The 23215-nt window shown below is 57.2% G+C and overlaps 9 protein-coding genes across 9 annotated transcripts; 4 read left to right on the top strand and 5 right to left on the bottom strand.

Moving 5' to 3' along the window:
* Window positions 1-1717: 1717 nt before the first annotated feature.
* IUM83_19749 (Glycosyl hydrolase) lies at window positions 1718-2068 on the top strand (the record flags this gene model as incomplete). The annotated part of the gene is made up of 2 exons (XM_067944813.1): window positions 1718-1855; window positions 1949-2068. The coding sequence occupies 2 exons, from the start codon at window positions 1718-1720 to the stop codon at window positions 2066-2068; spliced, it is 258 nt and encodes an 85-aa protein (XP_067790196.1).
* Window positions 2069-2237: 169 nt separating this feature from the next.
* Window positions 2238-11203, bottom strand: IUM83_19750 (putative COPII coat assembly protein SEC16; the record flags this gene model as incomplete). Its single annotated transcript, XM_067944814.1, has 5 exons — window positions 2238-4439; window positions 4517-4666; window positions 5113-5161; window positions 5246-5420; window positions 9790-11203. The coding sequence occupies 5 exons, from the start codon at window positions 11201-11203 to the stop codon at window positions 2238-2240; spliced, it is 3990 nt and encodes a 1329-aa protein (XP_067790204.1).
* Window positions 11204-11772: 569 nt separating this feature from the next.
* Window positions 11773-12568, top strand: IUM83_19751 (Ferrous iron transporter B; the record flags this gene model as incomplete). Its single annotated transcript, XM_067944815.1, has 4 exons — window positions 11773-11964; window positions 12038-12222; window positions 12302-12390; window positions 12480-12568. 4 exons carry the CDS (start codon window positions 11773-11775, stop codon window positions 12566-12568), a joined length of 555 nt encoding a protein of 184 aa, XP_067790205.1.
* A 513-nt stretch (window positions 12569-13081) lies between these two features.
* On the top strand, window positions 13082-13869 carry IUM83_19752 (Dynactin 5; the record flags this gene model as incomplete). Its single annotated transcript, XM_067944816.1, has 2 exons — window positions 13082-13190; window positions 13268-13869. The coding sequence occupies 2 exons, from the start codon at window positions 13082-13084 to the stop codon at window positions 13867-13869; spliced, it is 711 nt and encodes a 236-aa protein (XP_067790206.1).
* Window positions 13870-14094: 225 nt separating this feature from the next.
* IUM83_19753 (WW domain-binding protein 4) lies at window positions 14095-15415 on the bottom strand (the record flags this gene model as incomplete). The annotated part of the gene is made up of 2 exons (XM_067944817.1): window positions 14095-15264; window positions 15341-15415. The coding sequence occupies 2 exons, from the start codon at window positions 15413-15415 to the stop codon at window positions 14095-14097; spliced, it is 1245 nt and encodes a 414-aa protein (XP_067790207.1).
* A 254-nt stretch (window positions 15416-15669) lies between these two features.
* IUM83_19754 (60S ribosomal protein L23) lies at window positions 15670-16199 on the top strand (the record flags this gene model as incomplete). Its single annotated transcript, XM_067944818.1, has 2 exons — window positions 15670-15685; window positions 15790-16199. 2 exons carry the CDS (start codon window positions 15670-15672, stop codon window positions 16197-16199), a joined length of 426 nt encoding a protein of 141 aa, XP_067790197.1.
* Window positions 16200-16484: 285 nt separating this feature from the next.
* IUM83_19755 (Ankyrin repeat protein) lies at window positions 16485-17060 on the bottom strand (the record flags this gene model as incomplete). The annotated part of the gene is made up of 1 exon (XM_067944819.1): window positions 16485-17060. The coding sequence occupies one exon, from the start codon at window positions 17058-17060 to the stop codon at window positions 16485-16487; it is 576 nt and encodes a 191-aa protein (XP_067790186.1).
* Window positions 17061-19010: 1950 nt separating this feature from the next.
* On the bottom strand, window positions 19011-20655 carry IUM83_19756 (myb domain protein 3r-5; the record flags this gene model as incomplete). The annotated part of the gene is made up of 4 exons (XM_067944820.1): window positions 19011-20088; window positions 20155-20414; window positions 20488-20545; window positions 20606-20655. 4 exons carry the CDS (start codon window positions 20653-20655, stop codon window positions 19011-19013), a joined length of 1446 nt encoding a protein of 481 aa, XP_067790208.1.
* A 389-nt stretch (window positions 20656-21044) lies between these two features.
* On the bottom strand, window positions 21045-22793 carry IUM83_19757 (rni-like protein; the record flags this gene model as incomplete). Its single annotated transcript, XM_067944821.1, has 3 exons — window positions 21045-21134; window positions 21206-21367; window positions 21444-22793. The coding sequence occupies 3 exons, from the start codon at window positions 22791-22793 to the stop codon at window positions 21045-21047; spliced, it is 1602 nt and encodes a 533-aa protein (XP_067790209.1).
* Between the last annotated feature and the right edge of the window lie 422 nt (window positions 22794-23215).

The following is a 23215-nucleotide window of genomic DNA, read 5'->3' on the forward strand; positions in this document are numbered from 1 at the left end:
GTAGCACCCTTCCATTGCTGAAGCATTCCACCGTCCTAACCGCCTGATCTGTGACTCTGTAGCCCCTGCAAGCTCAGCCATTCTGGCCCCTGACCCACGGGCAGCATGTGTCTTCGCCTTCGAATGCATACCGAGCGCGGCAAAGGCTTCACTGTAGCGTCATAGTGGGAACGGTACGTCATCGTTTTTGTGGGATCCTTATGGGACTTCATAACCTTAATGTCGTACCATTTGCTGGGTTCAAAAAGTCAGGAATTTCTTCCATTTGCACGCACCAGCGAAAGAAGAAGTAAAACCCGAGAGCTCCAACACGACATACCTCCACATTGTGATGTCGAATACATGATCCGAATTCTCGACGGCCAAACTGATTTGTTTTCCCTTGGTCCATGATCATCACTAACGCGTTCGGTGAAGCCTTCATGCTCAAGAAGCACACTGAAAAGATCGGGAGGCTCCAGGTTACGTGCCGACTCGCCTCTCAGAAGGCACGCATGACACAACAAATGACTCATCCGGTTTCGCAAATCCGGACCAGTATTTAAATTCATGTAGTATCGCGATATGGAGACGAGGTCGCTTGTAGTGCAGTAGCCATCCAACAGGGACCCAACGCCTCGATCGGTGTACTCGAGTTTATCTTTTTTTTCGTGTTTTTCGCGCTTCAGCGATATCAACAGCGCCTTGATGAGGTTGTTTCGGGAACGTGGATGTGTGTTCGCTCCACGACTTTGCTGATCGCTGTACAAATCTGATATAGCGTTAACATACATTTCTACTGTAGCAGCGCTGATTTTCCGATCGGAGCCCTTGGTCCTAACTTTTCTATCGACGACTTCTTCTTGTAGGAACAAGTGCATCTTTGCCGCAGTAACCTGGTAGCGAGTAGTTTCATGGAAGCCCTTGCGATCACACCATACTTTGAACTCTTTTTGCTTTGGCGCGTAAGCGCGAGTTGTGTTGGCTGGACGTGCGTCGCGACAACGGTCCAAAGTTGCGTGGGCGCTCTCCTCGAGCTCGACTTGCAGTGCTGGTGACTCCATTGTGCCGTAGCGACGTTGCCTATTTTTACGAACTAGGAGAACAACAAATTTTATTTTAAAAAATGTTATCGCAGTCGGCAGGGGGCGTCGTCCCCATAGCATGGTGCACTCAAATACAGTGATCCCTACCCCTAGGAAGATATCCTCTCACTATTTGTCGTCCTCGAGCATCAGCAGAGTTATTCAGCGGTGCACTTCGCAGAAGAATACTTGTATTATTTTGGGTAGCTGTAAAGCTGCTGGTTTCCGCAAGCCAGCTCATCCGCTACTCTAACAAAACTACTATTAACTTGGATATATACTTAGCCTAGCCTGCTCTATTAATCTGGAGCTATTATAGTCTGGAGATCCAGCCACCCCCAGTCTAGAGCAGCAACACTTGTCCTGTACAAATGCCAGCAGCTGCTCTCCACAGCACAGGTGTTCCCAGCCAAGTCGCAGACGACCTAGTACTGAGATATTATTGCAAGTGTACCGCAAAGTATGCTGCTACACAGCCGCGTTGCACGTTAAGTATCCATCAGATAAACAAAATTTTAGTTATTAATAGTAGATGTCCATTGTGGAGATTTATCAAAAGGCGGTGCATAGCACATAAATTTGATGCAAAAAAAACTGTAAAATTTGTTTTGGGTAGCCCCAAAAGAATCCCATTAACCAACACTGCTGAGGCGATGATCGACCGCCGCTACCACCGCTCCCTGCAGGTCTTCTCGTGGGTGGCCTGCGCGGCCATGACAGCCAAGCTGGTGCTCTTCACCGACTTCAGCTCGCGAAGAGGCCACGGCGAGCACGAGCACGTCTTCACGGGGGTGCGCCGCATCACTTGTCCACCCACCCACCCAGCGCTTCGATTGATACACTTCTGACAACGTTCATGCACTACTCGTGTGTGGTGGCGGCAGATCCAAAGGTACACGGACAAGCAGCTGGACAGGTTCTTCGGCGTGGAGGACATCAAGCAGCAGGCCCAGCAACAGTCCAGCACTGCCCCCTCCAGCGCTGCGTCGGACAAGAAGCAGTGAATGATCAGAGAAACAGATGCAGAATGCAAAACGTGCACGACATGAATCTAAATGCAAGAGCTGCAGACAGAACTTACTCTTACTGGCAGGGCTGGAGCTCCTCTGGACTTGCAGCGCCATCTACGAGTTGTCGTCCCGCTACATCACCTCTCCTCTCGCCGTCGTTATGTTACTCGCTCGGCTCGTCCGGAGCGGCTGCCGAGGCAGCGGTGGGCTTGAAGACAGCGAACTGCGGACGCGGCGGCTTGCGCTGGGCCGTCGAGCCGCCGCGACGCGCGCCGTACACGCCTCCGCGAGCGGGTGGCGCCATCATGGCAGCCAGCGGGTCCTTCTTCATCAGCATGTGAGACGGAGGCGGCGCCATCAAGGCCGCGAGCGGGTCGTCGCTGGGCGCGGGGCCGCTGCTCATGGAGCCGGGGGCAGAGTTCGCGCCTGGAGGAGGCGCGCCCGTAGCACTGGAGGCGGGGGCGCTGCCGGGCAGCGGGCCAGTCGGCGGGGCACTCGGCATCGTGGGCTCTTCGCTGGCCGTCTCGCCCGGGAACACCCAGCGCTTCGTCTTCTCGTCATAGTACGCCTCCATCTGCTCGCCGAGCTTGGCCACCTTGGCCTCAGGGTTCATCTTCGTGGCGATGAAGGACGAGATACCCGACAGCCATCCGGAGCCCTTGGAACTGCCGCTGGGTGGCGGCGTCTTGGAACGCGCAGGCTTCTTGACGCTCTTGAACTTCGGGCTAGCCTTGCCCTTGTCGCTTGACGGGCCGCTCAAGGCCGCGGCATCCGTAGGCGGAAGCGAAGCAGCCACCTCAGCGGCCAACCCAGCAGCAAGAGCCTTCGGCTGGCTCATGTTGTCGTCGTGCGATACATCGATCGGGGCAGGCTTCTGGAAGGCGGGGCGCGCCGTCGGCGTGTCCTGCGAATGCTGCGACGACTGCGACAACGGAGGCTGCTGCTGCTGCTGCTGCTGTTGCGGCGGCTGGAGTGGGTGATGTGGAACGTTGTTCACAGGAGCAGGCTGCATACCCTTGAAGCTGCTGTTACTGTGGGTGCTGTGGTTGCTCCCAGGAGGTTCCATCGAGTGCTGCGAGCGCATCAACGGCACCGTACCATGGCCTCGCGAAGGCGGACCGCTGTTCGAGAATGGTCCCGACGGAGCAGGCTTCCCATTACCAGAGAATGGGCCAGACGCCTGTTGTTGATGCTGCTGAGGTCCAAGTCGCCCGTTGCCGGAGAACGGCCCTGACGAGGGGATGGCGTTGGCTCCTGGTCTCGAGTATGGACCCGCTGGCGTCGCTGCAGGAGCTCTGTTGTATCCGTTCGACGATCCTGGGGCGCTTCCCTGCGACACAGGCGGCGTTGCGTGGCCATACAAGTTGGCCGGCACAGGTGAAGGTCCGTGCGAGCTGGTCGGCGGGGTCTGCTGAACGTGCTGTTGCGGGTATGAAGGCGCAGGTGAAGGCGTCGGGGCGGTAACGGATGGAGTACTCGGGTAGCTAGCTGCTGGGGGAGTAGCCTCGTTCGCGTACAAGCCACCGGGTGTCGTCGCGCTAGGGCCCGCGGGTGCAGCAGTAGCTGACTCGTTGCCTTCCACCACACGGTTCACGATCTTGCCCATAATGCTCAACGCACTGCCGAGACCCCACTTGCCACCTTGCTTGCGTCCTCCGCCGCGACTGGCTGATGCAGCCACTGAGGCCACACGGTCTTGGCCGAGGTGCTGACGCAACCGATCATCCAGCACGGTAAGCTGGTTCTTCATCCCTTCCAGGTACATGGATGTGCCGGGCTTCATCGTTGCCGTCACCGCCTTGATAACAGCGAGCATCGATGATACATACTTGAAGGCCGCCTCGAGCTTGCCGTGGTCGGCCAGAAGCATGGCATAAATAAGCTTGTAGCCCTGGAAAGGAATCATGAGGTTGGCCGACGCACCCTTGGAGTGCTTCTGAGCCCACTCATAGATTTCTGTGCGCTGCACTGCACCAGGTGACACGTAGAACCGCGCTTCCTTGGGAGTACGATGGTCTCCACCCAGCAGCGCCATTTTCGAGCTGGGCATTGGTGCTTCCACTTGAATACCAGCGAGCAGGTAGCAAACGTGTGCTGCTGCAACCGCGCCAGCTTCGTTCCACAACCGATCGCCAAGCTCGGTCAGAATCTTGTTGGTATCCGCAGTCCGATTCGCGAGAAGAACTTGAGCGTGAGACACCCATCCTGACAGGATGAGCGATTCAGCAGGCTGCTGGGCATTGGTTTGTAGTAGCCGCTTCGGTTCTTGCACACTCTTCTCCTGTTGGTCTGCAAAGGACATGAACAGAGCGCGGCACGGATCGCCCGTAGCGTATGTTTCGTCCAAGTACGTGCGTAAAACTCGCTGGTCATGAGCGAAACAAAAGAAGGATCGTTAGTAGGCTAGTAGATATTCCTTGAGTGGGGTGGGCCATTCCTTACCCTGTACTCCTCCTTATCGGTAAACGACGCGATCAGCATTGCCTCCGGCCACATTTGCGCAGACATAGCAGAAGAAACTGCACCCTTGCGGTCGCCAACCAAAAGCAGCTCGCGAAGCTCGTTCGAACGCTTTAGCGCAAGATCGGGGTGCTACCAAGTAGTACATAAACCTATTAGCATCAGTGCAGAATCGAAAAATCCGGGTACACATCAATTCATACCGTCACAGACTGAGCCTTCCGAGTCGCAGGGAAAGTTGGCGGCTGGTTGCCACAACGCCACTTGCTGTTTTCACAGAGCAAAGCAATCAGCTGAGCCTCGGGTGAGTTAGGGTCGCTTGGGTTGAGCGTTCCTGGGTCCGAACGCAACTTTCCGTTGGACTTGACCAAGACGCGCAGAACACCCAGCAGCAATCGGTCGTTTTCGTCCTCAACTTCTTCGGCGCTTGTCGGTGCTTCACTCCGCTTCAGTCGCTCATCAAGGTATTCCAGAATTGCTTCATCAGAAACATCGTCTGTTAGAGGACCAGGGAAGTTGTCCAGTTGCTCGAATTCCTTGTCCTTCGGGTGCAGTTGGTCCATGCGGTACACATTTACCGGTCCCTTGCGGAGCTCACAGTTGCCACCGTTGTCAAACTCGGACGGCCTGTGTAGAGTCATTTCACAAGAATGTGAGGTCAGAATATCCACCTATTCTACACTATCATATCATGCTGTTCGCAATACGTACGCTTGAAGCCCTCGAGGACTGTTGCGGTAGCCGCTTCCTGCGATGTTTAGCCGCAGCTTCCTCTTCGGGAACATGGTCACCACGTTGCCACCAAACCCGAAAGATACCAAACACGATGGCGGGGCGACGCATGGGTCCTTGTACTTGTTGCTGGTTTTAACGACAGGAGCCGCGACTGGGTGGGATGGTTGCATATTCGGTGATGCGTATCCGTGTCCGGTTGCTGCTCCATATTCATGCCGACCAGCAGGTTGATACCCTGTCCGTTGCGGATGACTTTGAGTCACGCCACCTTGGTAACCTTTATCAGTAGCAGCGCGCTGTTGCTGTTGCGGCGGTTCCTGATGCTGTTGGTACTGCTGGTATTGAGGTTGCTGCGCTTGATACTGCGGCTGTTGGTGCTGCAGTGAGTGACCAGCAGGAGTTGCAGCACCGGCTCCTGGGGCACCTGAGGCAAAGTAGTTTCCTGGACTTGGTGTGTTGTACGAGGTACCACTAGACTGCTGATACGAAGAGTGGCTCTCTGCAAACTCTAAAGAGGCAGCTGCAGCTTCGTGTACGCGCTGCTGTTGCTGCTCTTGTGTCTTCTGTCCATAGCTGTTCTGCTCGAATTGATACGTAGAGGTCGTGGCAGTTTCTTGTGGCACCGGTCCCGGCGACGACGAGAAGAAACTGGACGAAGTCTGCGCATCAAACCCTTGTGAACTCGAATCTGCAAATCCATCAAACGCTTGAGGCTGGTTCGCATCGCCCTCGCTTGTAGAAGGCGGCAGCACACTCTCCGGTGTGTCAACGACAGCAGCTGCAACGTTGGTATCCGCGGAGACACCAAAACTGCTAGAATCGTGTTGCTGAATACTCTCACTTGATGCAGCAGGCACCTCATTCACACTACGCGATTCCATGTCTGCACTGAAGCTCGGCTCTACAGGTGTAGCAGCCGCGCCAGCTCCAAAGAATCTACTACTGGCTTCGTGCTGAGATGGTTCAGTTTGTGAATGTTGTTGCTGCTCCTGCTCATACTCTTGCCATGGCGGAGACGCATATTGCGAGGCCGCCGGCGCTTCAGAAACGCTGGAGTAATTAGCATCAACAGGCTCCTGGGACTGCGATGTCTGGAACTCCGACGATTCCTGGGAAGCTGAGCTCCCGAAGAACGAAGAAGCTGTTACGTCGGTAGTCACGGACGGCGCCGCGCCGAAGAATGAATTGGCATCAACCGGAGGACGCGATGATATGCTCTCATCGTGTTGCTGCAAGTTTCTCTGCTGCTCAAAAGACTGCTCGCTTCCATACCGGTTCATAGAAGAGCTAGACGCATGACGCGAAAAGCTTGTATCTTCGATAGAGCCGAACGACGTATTCAAGTCGCGAGCGTGACCCAACGTTCGCACCGGAGTCGCACTTGCCGACACATGCGAGCCATACGGCTCTGTGAGTGATGACGCGTTGCTACCGCTTCGCGAAAATGAAGGCTGAGCGTGACTTTGCGCTGTTTGCTGCTGGTAACCTGACCCCGTTTCCTGTACTGTCGACGACCGTCCAAAGAACGCATCAGCTGATGCACTCGACGATGATCTCGTGTGGTCTCCGAAACCTCCGCTCTGACCACGTGAAGCGTTTTGACCATAGTGCCCATGGTTGTAGTCTTGCTGAGCTGCGCCTCCACTTCCAAATACTTCAGCAGCGGAGTGATGGCTGTAGCTACCTGGAGTTCCGGGAGTCGACGTTTGACCAAATTGGTGGCTACTGTAGTGGCTGCTCTGCTGGCTAGCATTCGGTGGCTGAGCCGTGCCCGCGCCGCCGAAAACTTCAGCCGCTGAATGGTGGCTGTAGTTATCCGGTGTCCCAGGAGTCGATGTTTGTCCATACTGCTGGTTGCTGTAGCGATTGTCTTGCTGGCTACCATAAGTTGGTTGGGCTGGGCTGGCAAAGGCTTCTGCCGCGGATTTGTGGCTATAGTTATCCGGGGTTCTAGGAACCGATCCCCCAACTTGCTGGCCACCGTAGCGATCCTGCCCATTATACCCGCTGGTAAAACTGCTTGCAGACGATTGGCGACTGAAGTGGGAAGTAGCAGCACTCGAGCTCGCTCCAACGCCAGTAGCTTGCTCGTAGGATTGCCCACTGAAAGCGTTTGTTGTAGCATGAGCATGATCGCCTACGCTTGTCGATGGCTGGTGCCTGAAGTGGTCGGGCGCACTCGCGGAGCTTTGGTTCGCGTGCATTGTCGCGCCACCTTGAGCAAATTGGCTGTAGTTCTGATTTCCTCCATATGAGGTGTTAAAACCTTGTGCACTCGTTTGCTGTCCGAAGTGATCCATTGTTGCCGAGCTGCTGCTATCCGCCCGTGAATGACTGCTAAACACGGAGTCCGCAGAAGCTGCTCCATTTCCACCGAAGTGCGAAGAAGCACTCTGATCAGCATTGGCACCGCTGTTGTATCCACCTCCACCACTGAAGATGCTGTCAGCGGAAGGCGCCGAATTTCCAAATCCATTCTGAGCATCATGTCGTGAAGCAAACGGATCCGCAGTGTTGTAGGTGCTGGAACTTTGGGACTCAAAAGGACTCGACGTGGAAACGCTTGATGTTGCAGGTCGATCAAAAGGACTTGGCGATGAATATTGACTTTGTGCGGAGCTAAATGCCGATGCACTGTCAGTGTAACCACCACGCCCAGCTTGATTGTAGCTCTGGTCAATCAAACGTGGATAGCAAGATCATGTTAGGGACGAAAACGAACGTCTCCGACGGTAAAGCATGCAACACGCCTAATTGGATAGCAACGCGTACCTGATCCCCTGCCTGGTAGCTTGAGCCATACGACTTTTGTGCCGGCTGAGCAAACGAGCTTTCGAAACCGGTCGAGGCTGAACCCGAGCCGAAGAGGTCACCGGCGTCTGAGGTCGGCAATTCATGCTCAGCTATAGGTTTTGCTTCCTCTACAGTCGCAGCAGGAGCTGCCCCAAACGAGCTGAATGGGTTAGGAACATCAGCACCAGCAGTAGCACCAAACAGTGAGGCGGCACTCTGTACACCCTCTTCTTGAACGGCATTATCCGATGCCGACGTAGCTGCAGGCGGCACTGTGGTCGCTTGATGCGAAGGAGGAAAAGCACTCGGTGCACTTGCAAATGGGTTGGCGTCAGCAGACGAATCATCACCTCCAAACATCGACGCGGCTGGAGCTGGTTCGGAATCACCGAACGCCGACTCAGGCTCTGGCGTAGATGATGCAAATGGCTCCTGCATGTTTCGGCGCCCAACTGCTTCTGTCACGTAGTGGCCACTCGAAGAACTAAACTCCGATACAAATCGTGGGTTCGTGCTGACAGATTCGCACATGCTCGTTGTCTCGGACGCATTGCCATCCGAAAATCCTCCGTCACTGGCATTGTCTGAACCACCGATCGTCGTTCCTGGAGCCGAAAATTGCCCCTCACTCACTGACGGAAAGTCCGTACCAAATGCCGTGCTAGCATTGGACGAGTCCACCATGCTGGGCGTTTCCGACACTGTGCCATCCGAAAAAGCGCCTCCTTCGCTGACACGCTCCGACCCGCCAAACGTAGCGCCAGCGGACGACACTCCAAACGAGGCTATAGAACTGCCATCGTGATCCGTGCTCGCAACTGACGACTGATACATCCGATGACTTGCAAAAGAGGACTGAGAGCCGCCATAAAGAGAAGAAGGTCGTCCAGCGGATGGGAAAAATGAGTTTTCTCCTGAGAACGATACAACTGAGTCCCGCTCTTCTTCGTCACTCTGGCCCTGGCGAGTACTGTGATGGCCAGAATGCTCTTCAGAAGACATAGCGCCAGCATGCACTGAGCCAGCGTCCCACCTCACACTAGATTCCGTGTATGAATCCGAGGTTTCAGCCTTATCATCACCCTCGAACGCCAACGAGCTCTGAGCAGTTTGCTGGACATCGTGCGTAGCAGAATCAGTCACACTCGAAAACTCGCTCTGGAAATTAGAGTTTTCATTGCCCTGAGGTGATGGAACACGCCCAAACGGTCCACCAGTGCCAGTTGGGGTGTGAAGAAAGCGAGCGCTGCGTGGTGCCTCAGGATAGACGTTAGAGTCGTCGCCTTGGCTGGCATGCTTAGCAAACGCACTCGAAAAGGGTGAGCTTTCAGCATCTAATGATGCAGTCGGTTTAGCTTCCTGGGTAGCGTCTGTCACCTGGAACCCCGCAGCCGGTTTCTCCATCGGAGGCGGCGGCAACGAATTAGACTCTAACGTGGTCGTTCCTTCAGCAACCGGAGGCGATTGACTGATCGACTCCTCCGGGCTAGCAATTGCAACACCTTCAACCTGTTCCGGCGCAGAGTAATTGAAAGCACTTGTTCCTACTTCCGGAACGGGCATCGACTCTTGCTCTTGGACTGGAGCATCCATGACCGAGGTGGAGGGTGGTGGTGGCGGAGCAGACATCGAAAACGATGTATCTTGACTGGGGAAAGCAAGAGTGGGTTCCGCATTGGGTTTCTCGCTTGAGCTACATGCAACGTTCTGCTGCAGATTGGTCTGACCCTTGATCGACTCATCCCATTCTTCGTCAGCGTGGTCATCGTGATCGAAAAGCTCATCTTCATCGCCGTCGCCCCAGAACTCTCCTGCAGCAGCCCCAGGGCTAGAGAGCTCCACCGGAGCAGTCGCCGTCTCCGTTTGAATCATCGTCGTGGTCGTCGTCGTCGTTGTGACAGAAGCCATGCTGGTGATAGTGGACTCGATCGTCGTCTCGGACTCTGCAGCAGTACCTCCAGTTCCTTGGTGCTGGTCCCAGTCCTCGTCCCACTGCTCTTCCTGCTGCACCTCAGCAGCAACAGCAGACGCTGCCGGCGGCGGCACTTGGGCAGCCGCGAAGCTCGCCGTCTGGAAACTACTGTGGCCCGCCTCAACCGGAAACGACGTCGCGGGCGCTGCCACCGCCGCAGGCGGAGGCGGCATGGCCGCTTCACCCTGGGCGTGTCCGAACACCGCCTTCGTCTCCTGCGGCGGCGGCTGGGTCATGATAAAGCTCGTAGCTTCGAACGCGCTGCTGCTCGACTCCGCCGCCGAATACCCCGCAGCTTGCGGCGGCGTCGGCTCCGTCAGCTCCGTCTTCGTCTCGAACGCACTGGCAGCAGAGGTCTCCAACTGCACCGGCGGCGGCATCGTCGACGGCGCAGCCGCCTTGGCCACAGGCGACGCGAAGGCGTCGTCGTCGTCCCCCCACGCGAACTCGTCCTCCGGCGCCTCCGCGGCCGCCGCCGCAGCCGCCGCGAGCGCCGGAGCAGCAGCAGCAGCAGCAGCACTACTCGCCCCCGCGGCCGTGTCGTCCCTCTCCGGGTTCGACAGCACCGCCGAGGGCGAGTCGCAGCCCCACCCGTCCTCGCTGTAAAGATCTTCGGCGTCCTCCATCGAGAACAGCTGCGCCGGCTTGTTGCCCGCACTGCTAGCAGCAGCAGCAGCAGCAGTAGCAGCAGCAGCAGCAGCACTAGTAGCAGCAGTAGTAGTAGCAGCAGTAGTAGTAGCAGCAGTAGTAGCAGCAGTAGTAGTAGCAGTAGTAGTAACTGTAGTAGTGGATGCTGTTGTGGTGGGGGCGGCGCGCTGCACGCCGGCGACGCGCAGGGCGCCGGCGCTGGGCGCGGGCGGCGGCGCCCTCGGGCCGCCCAGGCCGCCGATGGGGGGCGGCCGCCACCCGGCGGACAGCGACGCGCCCGAGGCGGAGGCTGGACGCACGCTCGTGCTCATGCTGCTGTAGCTGCGGCTGCTGCTGGAGCTGGCGCTGCTGCCCGTGCGGCCGCGCGACGTGGCGTCGATGCCCAGCGACGCGAAGAAGTCCTGCGACGCCGCCGCCGACGGCTTGGGGCGCACGCGCGTGCCGGCGCTCACGGGACGGGCGCGTGTGGCGCCGCCCGCCCCTGGCGCGGAGAAGAAGCCGCCGCCGCGCGCTGCGTCCATCGCTTCGAGGTTCAGGCTCAGGCTCAGGCTCAGGCTCTGGTAGTGGCGCGTTGGATGCGGTTTCGCCTTTGAGGAGGTCAGGCGCTCTGATGTCGTTGAAGTGAGGGGTGAACCCCTGGGTTGAAGAGCGATCGCAGGATGCGGTTGAGGGAGGTTGTGGTGCGAGTGGATACGGACTCCCTGGAGATAAGGACGGATCAGATGTGACGTGGAGGGCTGCTGGGCTTTGGTGTTCGGGGCTACTGTTCGGACTGGCGACGAGTTTTATTACGTGTATTGCATGTATTAATACAAGGGAGGAGTGGTGCTAGCCTGCAACGCCTTGCAGTTTGGAGGCAGAAATGCGTTGGGTCTGGTGTTAGGACGGCGCCGCAAAAAAAAAAACTAAGAATGTGGCCGTTACAAGTTGCGCAATCCGCCGCTTAAATCGGACTACAGGCTGTGGTAAATCGGAGCAAATCCGCGGCGCGAGAAGTCCAGCCGGTCGGTGCGCAGCTCATTCGGTCGCGCGCTCCACTGTCTCAGTCGCGTGGCAGCGGCAGAGCGAGCAGCAGGAAGAAGCAGTCGAGATGCCCGTGGAGGTGCAGCGCAAGCTCACGGTGCTGGGCTACCCGGGCGTGGGCAAGTCGTCGCTCACCACGTGCTTCGTGGAGAACCGCTTCGTGGAGAACTACGACCCGACCATCGAGAACACCTTCCACAAGACCATCCGCGTGCGCAACGCCCACTTCGTCACGGACATCGTGGACACGGCCGGCATGGTGGGCTGCGTGCTGCGTGGGGGCGCGTGCTGACGCACTGGACTGACGTTGCGTTGCGTTGCTGTGGTGGCAGGACGAGTACGCCAACTTCTCGCAGGCGGCGTCCGTGGGCGTGCACGGCTACGTGCTCGTGTACTCGATCGGCTCGCGCACGTCGTTCGAGAAGCTCAAGCTCATCAACGAGAAGCTGGTCAACATGCTGGGCTCCAAGCCGCCGCGCGTGCTGGTGGGCAGCATGTCGGATCTAGAGAAGGCCAGGCGAGTGCCGCCCGCTGCAGTTGACGAGGCGACGCGCTGCTGACGTTGTACGCGTTGTGTGGTGGGGTTTTGATGGCAGAGAGGTGACGGTAGAAGAAGGCCAGACGCTGGCGAGCAACTGGGAATGCCCCTTCGTGGAGTGCTCGGCCAAGGACAACGAAAACATCAGTGCGGTGGAGGCTGCTTTCTCTAGGCTTGTGGGCGGTTGTGTATGTACATGTATAATACTGATGTCTGGTGTCGCCGCTCTTGTGCAGACGAGGTGTTTACTTATCTTATCAAGGAGATCGAGCGCGATTCCGGCCTGCTGGAAGAGAGCGACGAGTCCCAGTGCACGATTTTGTAAATCAAAAAGGCAAGTCATACATACTCACTCGAGCGCAGCCAGCAATAGCAATCACAGCATGCCGAGCATTGTTGTTGTTGTTGTTGCTGCTGCTGCGACGACGGAGACCGCGCCACGAACGGCCGAGACTGGAGGGAAGATCGCAGGAGAAGAGGAGACGGAGACAAGAAGCAGAGATAACGGAGGGACAGAAAGAGGCACAATTAAGACAGGGATGAAACACTACAGTCTGGCCCGCTCATTAATATTGCATCAAACAAACACGTAGGGAATGTGCATCTGTCCACCTCGAGTGTCCACCTGACTCGTTCCCGCGTCTCCTCACCCCTGACATATACTATTACGTGGTCCACACCTCCTCCGCGGTCCGGACCGGTCCGGACCGCCCCACCATCTTGGCGTTTGTATCGCATACAAACGCCAAGCTCGTGCTGGTGGTCTCCCTCCGAGAGCCGCTCGTTCGGCCGTCGCAGCCCCAGCTTCCGCTTCCTCTTCCCACAGCAGCCAGCGACCATGATGCGCAAGGTGACCTTCGAGCTGGGCCGCTGCGTCCGCGAGACCGGCCAGGCGCTGGACCGCCTCGGCCTGCGCGTGCTGAACGACAACTCCTTCAAGGAGAAGTGTACGTGACCTGCTAGCACTAGCGTTACATTAAAAGAGCTGCTCACATATATCCATCTATCTTTCCTCTCGCTGCAGTCTCGCGCCACCGCCAGGTGATGGCGCTGTACGACAAGCGGCCGAAGATCGCGCACGACGTGTGGGTGGCCCCCAACGCCACGGTCGTGGGCGACGTGGAGATCTGCAACGACGCGTCCGTGTTCTACAACGTGGTGATCCGCGGCGACCTCAACCAGGTGCGCATCGGCAACCGCACCAACGTGCAGGACCGCACGGTCATCCACACGGCCAGCTCCTCCACGCCCGGGCTGGCCCCGGGCGCCAACATCGGCAACGACGTGACCATCGGCCACGGCTGCACGCTCTACTCGTGCACGGTCGAGAACAACGCGCTCATCGGCATGGGCTCCATCATCCTGGACGGCGCCCTGGTGGAGTCCAACACCATCATCGCCGCCGGCAGCGTCGTGCCCCCGGGCCGCCGTATCCCGGCCGGTCAGCTCTGGGCCGGCAACCCGGCCAAGTACGTGCGCGACCTCTCGGACGACGAGGTGGCCGACATCACCAAGCAGGCCAGCGAGTACAAGAGCATCGCCAGCACCCACAGTGACGAGTTCCTGCCCTACGGCACGGCCTACCTGGACGCCGAGAAGATCAAGGCCGCCGGCGGCCACCTGTAGAGTGGAGTGGCTCCTCTTTCCTCCGTCCTTCGGTGCGAGGAAGAAGGTTGCGTCCGTCGTCGCCTCTGTATGCATGGGATGACCATGCGCGTGGGCTGTCTCGTTACTTTTTAAGCGAAGCAGGAACAACTCTCCCCCCATTTACAAGAAAATACAACCCACAAACAACAAGTGTATGGGCTGGGGCTGTCAAATGTCTTGCAGTTTTTCAAACTAACGTTAAGTTTACTCGTCGTCGGTGTGTATCCTCCGGCGCTTCTGCTTCTTCTGGCCGCGCTTCTTGAAGCTGACGTTCCCGTTTGTAGTGATGTTAATCTCCTCCTCGCGGTGAGGTGCAGCAGCAATAGAGGAGGAAGACCCATCTGCAGCGACTTCAACGTTGCCGTCAAGGTTCACACCCTTGTAGCTGCCTCCCCACGGATTGAACGCGCCTAGCGCGTTGTCTCCTTGCGACGAGAAGTCTTCGAGGGCATCCATCCGCTTCTGCTCCTCAGCAAGACGCGCAGCCTCTGCTTCCGCCTCCTCCGCGCGTTTCGCCACAGCTTCGGGGCGCTCGTCGATCTGCCGAACTTCAACGGTACTCCACTCGCCCATTCCGGTAGTCTCGTCAATGACCACAGGCGGTTGAACCTCTGCTCCTGCTGCGTCTCCTCCATTGCGCCACTGATCCACCATTTTCTCCGCAGCTTCCAGCGTCACATTCGCCGGCAACGGGATCCGCAAGCGATCCGCCAGCACCTCCTGCTCCGTCACCGGCTTGGGCTTCTCCCCGTTCTTCTCCGCGTCTTCCGACGGCGGTAGCATGTACATGACCGTGAAGCGCCTAAAGCTGAGCTCGGTGTTGGGCACCGTGTGCACCGTGGCCCGCTCCACCAACGCGTCGATCCACTGCTCGGCATCCTCGACCCAGATTTGGCACGCGCTTCCGGTCTCGAGCTGCGCATCGTGCTTCTTTCCCTCCAAATACACTACGCCTCGCACAGCGTAGACGCCCTTGTCGTCCTCCTCTTCCTCTTCAGGTTCCTCCTCCTGTACAAGCGGAGGACGGTATTGTCCACCACCGGAAGACGGCGGCTTCCTCTGCGGGGCATTGCCACCCGCTCCCTGCGCTGACCTCGAAGGTGGCGGAGGCGGCGCATTGCCGCCGCTCTGTCCTGGTCGTCTGGGAGGCGGGGGCGGTGCATGGCCCTGCCCCGGTCGCCTCGGAGGCGGCGGTGGCGCTCGCCCGGCCATATCCTGCTCGTACTTGGCCTGCGCGGCCTCCTCGATCTGCTGCAGCTGCTCGCGCAGCTCCTTCTGCGCGCTGGAGGCGTCCGACTTGGCCTGGCGCTTGGCCTTCAACGTCTCCTCCATCTTCTCCTTGTGCTTGCGGCCCTGCTCATGGTGCTTGATGCTCTGCTCGCAAATGATACACAGTTAGAGAGGGTGCTTATCGCCGGAAGGAGATACCTCTCAAGGTTGATCGACGCACCAGCTTGTCGCTTTGCATCCACACATTGCAGTACTTGCAGTAGTGTCGCTCCCGGGACACCCAGTAGTCCGCCATGGCCGCCTCGAAGCCTCGACACCTTCGGGCTAATTGAACAGGTCTGACAGCTCTATTGGCTATTACCCCTAGACTCTTTTGGGATTTGAATCGTGTTGAATTGGGTTTCGAATCGCAGCAACGTATTTTGGGTATCCCCTATCGAGCCAATCGGGTGCGAGCTCCCTTCGAACCGTTGGTTGGCTGCCGCAGTTCATGGGCTTGGCGCTCCCCGCCCGCACTTCAGTCGAGATTCTCAAAAGGAAGCAGCAACAATGGCAACTAAGCGTGGTACGTTTTTGCCTCCCCTCTCTCTCTCTCTTGCCCAGCCACCCCACCCACCAGAGCAGACATCTTATCCTCTGTATGGTGCTAAATTTTTAAAACCCAACCAGGACGTGGCGGTGCCTCTGGCAACAAGTTCCGTATGACCCTGGGTCTCCCCGTGGGCGCCGTGATGAACTGCGCCGACAACTCGGGCGCCAAGAACCTGTACATCATTGCGGTGTGCGGCATCAAGGGCCGTCTGAACCGTCTGCCCGCCGCCGGTGTGGGCGACATGGTGCTGGCCACCGTGAAGAAGGGTAAGCCGGACCTCCGTAAGAAGGTCATGCCCGCCGTGGTCATCCGCCAGCGCAAGGCCTGGCGCCGCAAAGACGGCGTGTTCCTCTACTTCGAGGACAACGCCGGCGTCATCGTCAACCCCAAGGGTGAGATGAAGGGTTCCGCCATCACGGGCCCCGTGGGCAAGGAGTGCGCCGACCTGTGGCCGCGTATCGCCTCGAACGCCGGCTCCATTGTCTAAGCTTCTGGGCTTTTCGGAGAGATCAAGTTAGGTGAAAAACACAGTGACGGAAGCGAGGGGTAGGTCGGGGTTGACACTGCCACCCACTTTTGGGTCTTTTCAAGGTCTCAGAATACAGGTTGCAGGCAGCGATGAACCTATTTTGCTGAAGGAAGCTGTTCTCTTCACTACCTTTATTTCCACGACGGAGAACCGACATCGAAATGACAATTGAATTGTTGTTGTTGCCATTGTATTAGCTCTTCATCTTGTTCGGTTTGCTGCATTGAGTTGAGCTGGGCTGACCTACGCCTTCTTCTTCTTGCCCTTCTTGGCGGCTTTGAGCGCTGCTTCCTCTTCAGCTTTGCGGCGCTCCTCTTCAGCTTTGGTTTCGTCCTTCACCTCCTTTTTCAGTTGTTTGAGCAGGTTGTTGGCCTCTTCCAGTAGCACAGAGGACACTCCGTCCACTGCAGCGCCAATGTCCACTGCAGTTGACACCAGTTGACTGCGGTACTCCAGAGCTTGCAGCAATGTGTCGACTGTGGTGCCATCGGCGAAGACGTATCCGCCACTGCCTGGTGCAGGTTGGGGCGGTGGGGCACCCCCAACTGTAGCTTCAACAGGAGAAGGAGCCTTGAATGGGACGAGACAAGCTTCCAGCCGCACTTCGGCATTCAAACGGTCTCGTAGGGCGCAAGCAGCAGTTACCAGTTTGTCGCTGGCGCCGCGGACTTGAGCTTCGGCGAGGCTCGCTTCGAGGCGAGCGATGTCTTTGCTATATCGACGCGAACCGCGCTCGATTTTCTCGCAAAGTGCGTGGCACCCGAAGAGTGTGCACTCGGCTTCGGCGCTCTGGATGATTTGCAGCGCTACCGACAGCATGACAGCGTGAACTTGTTCGCGAGTTGCATGTTGCAGAGCACGCTTGAGGGATTCCAGTAGTGAGCGGGTGCCAATCGGACGCACTGCGAGTAGAGCTCTCACTTCTTCCTGTAGAGTGACGTGTGCTACGAGTTGTCGGTAGGTTTGCCGTGAAATTCGCAGCAAATTGACGTCCGCAGCCTTGAGTTGTGCAGCCTCCAACGCCGTGTAGAGCGCTTCTGCGTCAGTTTGGGCGAGCGTGAGAGCGCTCAAGATGATTTCAGTGCTGGGCAATGATCTATGCTTCGGTCGCGCTGACCTTGACGATCGCTGCTCGCCGTCGAAGTTGTCGTCGTTGTTAATGGGAGTTGAAGCTTCGCTGGATGGAGAAGGATCGAAGCCATTTTGCAACATGAGAGTCGAAGGTTCGCTGTTTTGGTGGGAATCCGATGGGGAAGCTTCACTTGTTGCGTCTGCTCTTGCTGATGTCGTGTCTCCGGCCTCAATAGTCTCAGTTGATGCGACGCCACCCTCAGTTATTAATTCCAAGCTGCTTCCTTCACCAGCGCTTTCTTCAAAGCCTTCACCACCTTCGTTCAAAGTATCAGTAGAACTGGTGGGCCGATTGCTACTACCGATGCTCGGGTCCAGTACAGCAAGGGTGCGCCGAATTAAATCAAGCTTCGCCTCCAGTACATTACGCAGGTCCTGCTCGGCCTTCCCCATTTCAGTAGCGCACTCTTGACAATAGCGCATACTGCGTGCTTGAGCGAGCACGGCTGAGGTCGCGGATGCATCATGCTCAGTATTACTGCTTCCGTTTGCTTCAATTCCAGGGGAAGGTGGTTGAGTCGACGGCGTCGAGCACGAAGAACAAGGTTTTGTGTCACAGAAGACATTGTGGCAATGCTGACAGAGGCTGGGGCGACGCAGACGACTGAACGTCTCCTTGCACCACTCGCAGGAAGTTTGTGCTTGGAATCGCGCAAGTAGGCGGCGACAACTTGGTTCCGTGGCCAAGTCCAGTGGTCGATTGCCGTATTTATTGAGCGGCTCCACTGCAGCTGACTGGGCTAATAGTCTCTCGACTACTTCACGATGACCTCCAGAGCATGCCAAGTGGAGACACCGATTCCCTGTGGAGTCGGTAGTTTCAAGACTGTATCCTGCCGCCAGCAAAATCGACACCGTGTCGGCGTGGCCCTTGTAGCACGCCCAGTGCAGTGGGGTGTTGCAAATCGTTTCCTTTGTGAGGTTGCTGGAGTTAGGATGTCCGTTCGACAACTGGTACTTCCGGCCGGGCCCTGAGGTTTCGTACATGCTGTCGGCACCAACGTCCAGGAGATACAGGAGTACATCGTTGAAGCCGCTGTAGGCTGCAGCAGCTACCGGTGTCCATCCCGTTTTCGTGATAAACCCAGCTGGGGCTCCAGCACGAACACGTTGTATCACGGCGCTCAAATTCCCTTCGCGACAAAGCTCGATGAGCTGCAAACCAGCCTCAATCTCCATGGGACTCGCGAATTGTTGGGTCAGAGGCTCCGGCCGAAATACGATCTCCTCTCTCCCTCCATCTTCGTCCTCTCCGAACTCCTCATCATCTTCATCATCGTCGCCATTGCGTTGGGTAGTGTGGTCGTCGCTCACAGGAGCAGGAGAAACTGAATCGACAGGCTTGTCGGAGCCGCTGTGAACTTCGCTCGGGCTCGTGCTCGAGACGTCCCCGGACGCCGTCATAATGCTGCGTCGCCAAGCTCACGAATGTGCACTTGCGCGTCGTTTCGGATCCCAAGAAACGGTCGCGACTTGTGTATGAAACTAGGTAAACAAACATGCAAGCAAACACGATGGTGAGATGATCGAATGAAAGTACATGAAGTCACGCCACCTTTACACGAAACCTCTCGCCCTCCTACACTCATGAATGGAGATACAGAAACATCGTTTGGCTCTCGCCAGAATCGGCGGCCTTTACACTTCCACAAATGCAGCGAAGCAAGAAAAATCGTCTGTGAAGCTGCACTCCACCGGAAGCGGTTCGCGCTTGACGTCATCAATCGTGAGCTTTGGAGCAGAAAGCGACATGAGTTCTGTCTGCTCGAAGTCAAGCTGCGCATACGCTGCGGTGGATACGAACGCAGAACTTGTCGATGCAGGCGCGAACGAATTCGTGGGGCTTGTTTCCCACTCCTTCATCGCCAGCTCTTGCTGGGGGTACACACGTGCAACCTCACCCAACGGCGTATTCAACACACCTCCACACGATTCCTGACTCGCTGGTGTTTGCAAGCCATTGCAACCACACACGTCGTACAATGAGTCGTAGAGCAACTCATCCAAGCCGAACGGCGGCTGCGCTGGAGAAGTGGGGTCGACGGCAGGCGGCTCATTGGCGGTCGAGTAGGAATAAAGATCTTCGTCACTCACCGACCAGCTAGCCATGGAGAACGCGGGTGTTGTATCGGTGCCGCATGAATCCGGAGCGTACAATGAGCTGCACTTTGTGTCTTTGCAGCTCCCCATCCCCATCGGATCCATAACGGTGTCGATCACCGCCTGGGCTCGCACCATGCCATCCCTGTACGACTGCACGTACGCGACCATGTCCACAGGGTCAGTCACCGAGTCTGGTGACAGGGGCCGTGCTGCGGTGGTCGAAGGGAGGACATCGGCAGCTGGAGTAGCTACTGGCGCAACAATAGACGGCATGTCAGCCGCGTCTTCAACAGCTTCAGTGTCCGTAGCCGCAGTAACTTGTACGTCCACCACCACCACCACCGCCTTCTTCCTCTCGCGTATCTTGGATTTCTTCTTCGACTTCTTTCGTGAACGCTCCTGCAAACCCACAGCAGCCGCGCGCTCGCGCCTCGCAATTGCCTTCAGCGAGGAATACCAGTGATTTTTTACTGCGTTATCAGTCCGACCCGGCAAGTGCGCCGCGATCTTAGCCCAGGCGTTTCCGTGCTCAGCTTGCAAATGGATGATAACGTCGTTTTCCTCATCCGCCCACGGCGTCTTCTTAATGACAGGGTTTAGTTGGTTGTGCCACCTTGTGCATGCCAAACAAACAGTTAGTGGATCAAACCTGGGAGCTAAGCTTGCACTCAAGACTCACCTCTCACGACACTGCTTGCCATTTCGGCCTGGCAAGTGGGAGGCGATCACAGCCCACTTGCTGGCCCCGTACTCCACCACCAGTTCCATCATCTGCTTATCCTCAGCCTCATCCCATGGTCGCTTCCTTGCAGTGTTGACACTCTGCAGTTGATTCCACCGCTTGTTACAATCATCTGCAGACCGATCTACTATCCGCTCTGAAATTGCTGTCCACTTCTTCCCCCCGAATTCGCAAACGCCATCACGAAGCAAGTCATCCTTCCAAATGCGCAAGAAATACCATTAGAGGTACGCCCACCGGAAAGCAAGGAGTGTAGGCAAAGAACCTTACCTCTTCGGGGGTCCATTCGCTGTGGTTGCGATCAGCGGTGGTGGTCGTTGCTTTCGGCCTGCAGGAACGGTAACACATCAGTCAATCGAATCAAGTCCGTATAATAGACATCACTCACTTTCTGGAGCTTTTCTTGCGGTTGTACGGAGAGTGCCGCAGCTCCATCATGCTCCAGCCGTTAACTTCCAGCTTTCGAGCGCAAATTGCATTGTGGAGCTGGCGAAGTTCACGGGAAATCCCTTTTTAAAGGTATCAATCGCACAGTCCGCAACGGCGATGAGGGACATGGGAACCCAATGACATCAGCTGAATCTGAGACTGTGCGCCATCGACATGCAGCAAAAAAGAAAATACCGCATGCACACAAACGCCGCGTCAGTGCATTTTCGATACAAGAAAAGCTGCGCTCTAATAGTCAACCTTGCCGTCTCATCATTTCTGTCGCGCGTCTAGATACCATTTCTGTTTCAGCCCACTTCAAACATGGGTAAAGGTATTGCTGACATCCTCATGAATAGTAAGAGATCTTCATGAGCACATGCAAGATGCAACTCATCTTAATATCGAATAGAAAGCCCTGTCAATAAAGGATGCCCGGTAACAAACAGCTTGTCCTGAGAGTGGCACGTCAGAAACCTAGCTGTAACCTTGACAAAATAAATAGGAAACGTCAGATTTCGACTACTATCCCCGGCAAACGAATGCATGACAAACGAACCTGCGTGCACCCCCAGAGCACCAGAGACCGGAGGTTCTCCGTCCCGTCAGCCAAAACGCCCAGTGCGTCCTCAGATATATTCCTGCAAAATGATATATCGAGGGTTGTGAGGCTGGCAGCGCAGTGTTCCTGCAACGCCATCATCGCTGCATCCGTGGCTTGCTGCAGCACGCACGATAAAACGCCACAGAAAATGAGATTAACGCCACGAACTCCAACGCCAAACGAAGTATCATACCGAAACGCTGGACATTTCGAGGGTCTCAAGATACGTGTTTGCCCCAAACGCGATGTGCTCAAGTGCGACATCGGTTAAGCCCAAGCAGCAACGCATCGATATACGGCTGAGAGCGTGGCCATGAGCTCGAACGGGCTCGAAGCACTCATCTGTGATATGGTGCAAGTCCGACACGTCAAGCACCTTCAAGCCGCGACAGGCTTCCAAAATCCCCACCACAGCAGCATTGGTCAGCTGCGAGCAGCGCGCGATAGAGATCTCTTCCAGATCGGGCAAGCTCTTTGCCAGCGAGCAGATGAACTCGTCCGAGAGCCTCTCCATCTGGTTCAGCCGAAGCTTGCGCAGGCTCTTCATACTCTTGAGCGACTCCAAGCTCGCGTCATCGATCTGCGGGCACTCGGACAACGTCAGCGAGTGCAAGTTCTGCAGCTCACAAAAGTAGTCAATGGACTTTTTGGTGATCCGCTGGTTGCACGAGATCTCGAACGAGTCCAGCGACGGCGCGCAGCGTCTCACGAGCGCCTCGCACCCAGCGTCCGACAGTCGGTAGCAGCCCTGCACCTGCAGCTGCTCCACGGCCTTCAGCGAGTCCCCCAGTTCGTCAATGACGCTGTCCGAGACGCAGCGTCCGCACAGCCCCAGCCTCAGGATCGTCAGGTCCAGGCCGTGCGCCGCGCACTCCTTGAGCGCGCGGATTAGCGTGTCCTCGTCGATGTTGGAGCAGTCCGGGATGTCGATCTCCGTCACGCCCGGGAAGATGAAGAGCGGCAGCACCTCCGGCTTGAGGCGGCGGAGCTTGACGACCGCGCGGGCCACTTGGTGGCGCGCGGTGGCGTCGATGTACTCGAGCGTGGGCAGCTGCTCCACGTGCTCGGCCAGCGTCTGCAGCGCCAGGTCCCTCAGTCTCTGGACCACGTTGTCCGCCGTCAAGACGGACGCACGCGCGGCGCGTTTGGGCGTCCACACGACCTTTTGCTGCGCGTTCCCGTCGCCGTCGCCGCCGCCGCCCTGCTGGCGCTGCTTGCGCGCCGCCTGTGCGGCCAGACGGTTGTCGTCCAGCGCCCTGGCCGTGGCGAAGTAGCCAGGCCAGGACTCCTCTTCTTCCTCGGCGGCGGCGGGCGCGCGCTGGCCCGTGGCGAAGTACAGCGCGCGCTCGCGGGACACGACGGCACGGCCGCGGCTGCTGACAGCCTCCGCTGCTTCTTCTCCTTCTTGAGCGGGCGCAGGGGAAGCAGCGACATCGGACTCGGCAGTAGACTCGGCGGGAGCGGGAGAAGGAGAGCGGGCGGAGCTGCGGCGCCGCCGGGAGGAGCGCGGGGACGCAGCGTTTGAGCGCGTCTTGCGCTTCATAGTGCGGAATCGAGAGTGTGGATCACTTGTTTTCCAATACCTAATTGCTCGGGTGTATTATTTATGTATTGGTTTATATCTATTTTACTTGAAGTGCGCGCTGATTGGTCGGTCTTCCCGCCACACCACGCACACTCGAAGAATAAATGGCGCCAACAGGATTGGTACACTGTACCGTTGAAGTTGCATGTTGTCACATGTAGCCATGTACCGAGACGAGGGCGATGGCAACGAAGGAATTATGTCGAGCGCATTGCTAGACACGTGCCTGGGTCTACAACGTCCCAGTTCGGCAGTTATGACGAATGGGAGCTGCGCCAAGGTCGAACCGCATTAAAGGCGAAAGCGCCTGTGCTCAGGCCGTGTGCGCTCCCAAGCGTTGAGAACAAGCACCACGCCAACTCTACCTGTGCTCGTGAGCA

The sequence above is a fragment of the Phytophthora cinnamomi genome (assembly GCF_018691715.1).
Source record: "Phytophthora cinnamomi strain GKB4 chromosome Unknown Contig48, whole genome shotgun sequence".
In the NCBI taxonomy this organism is placed as follows: Eukaryota; Oomycota; class Peronosporomycetes; order Peronosporales; family Peronosporaceae; genus Phytophthora; species Phytophthora cinnamomi.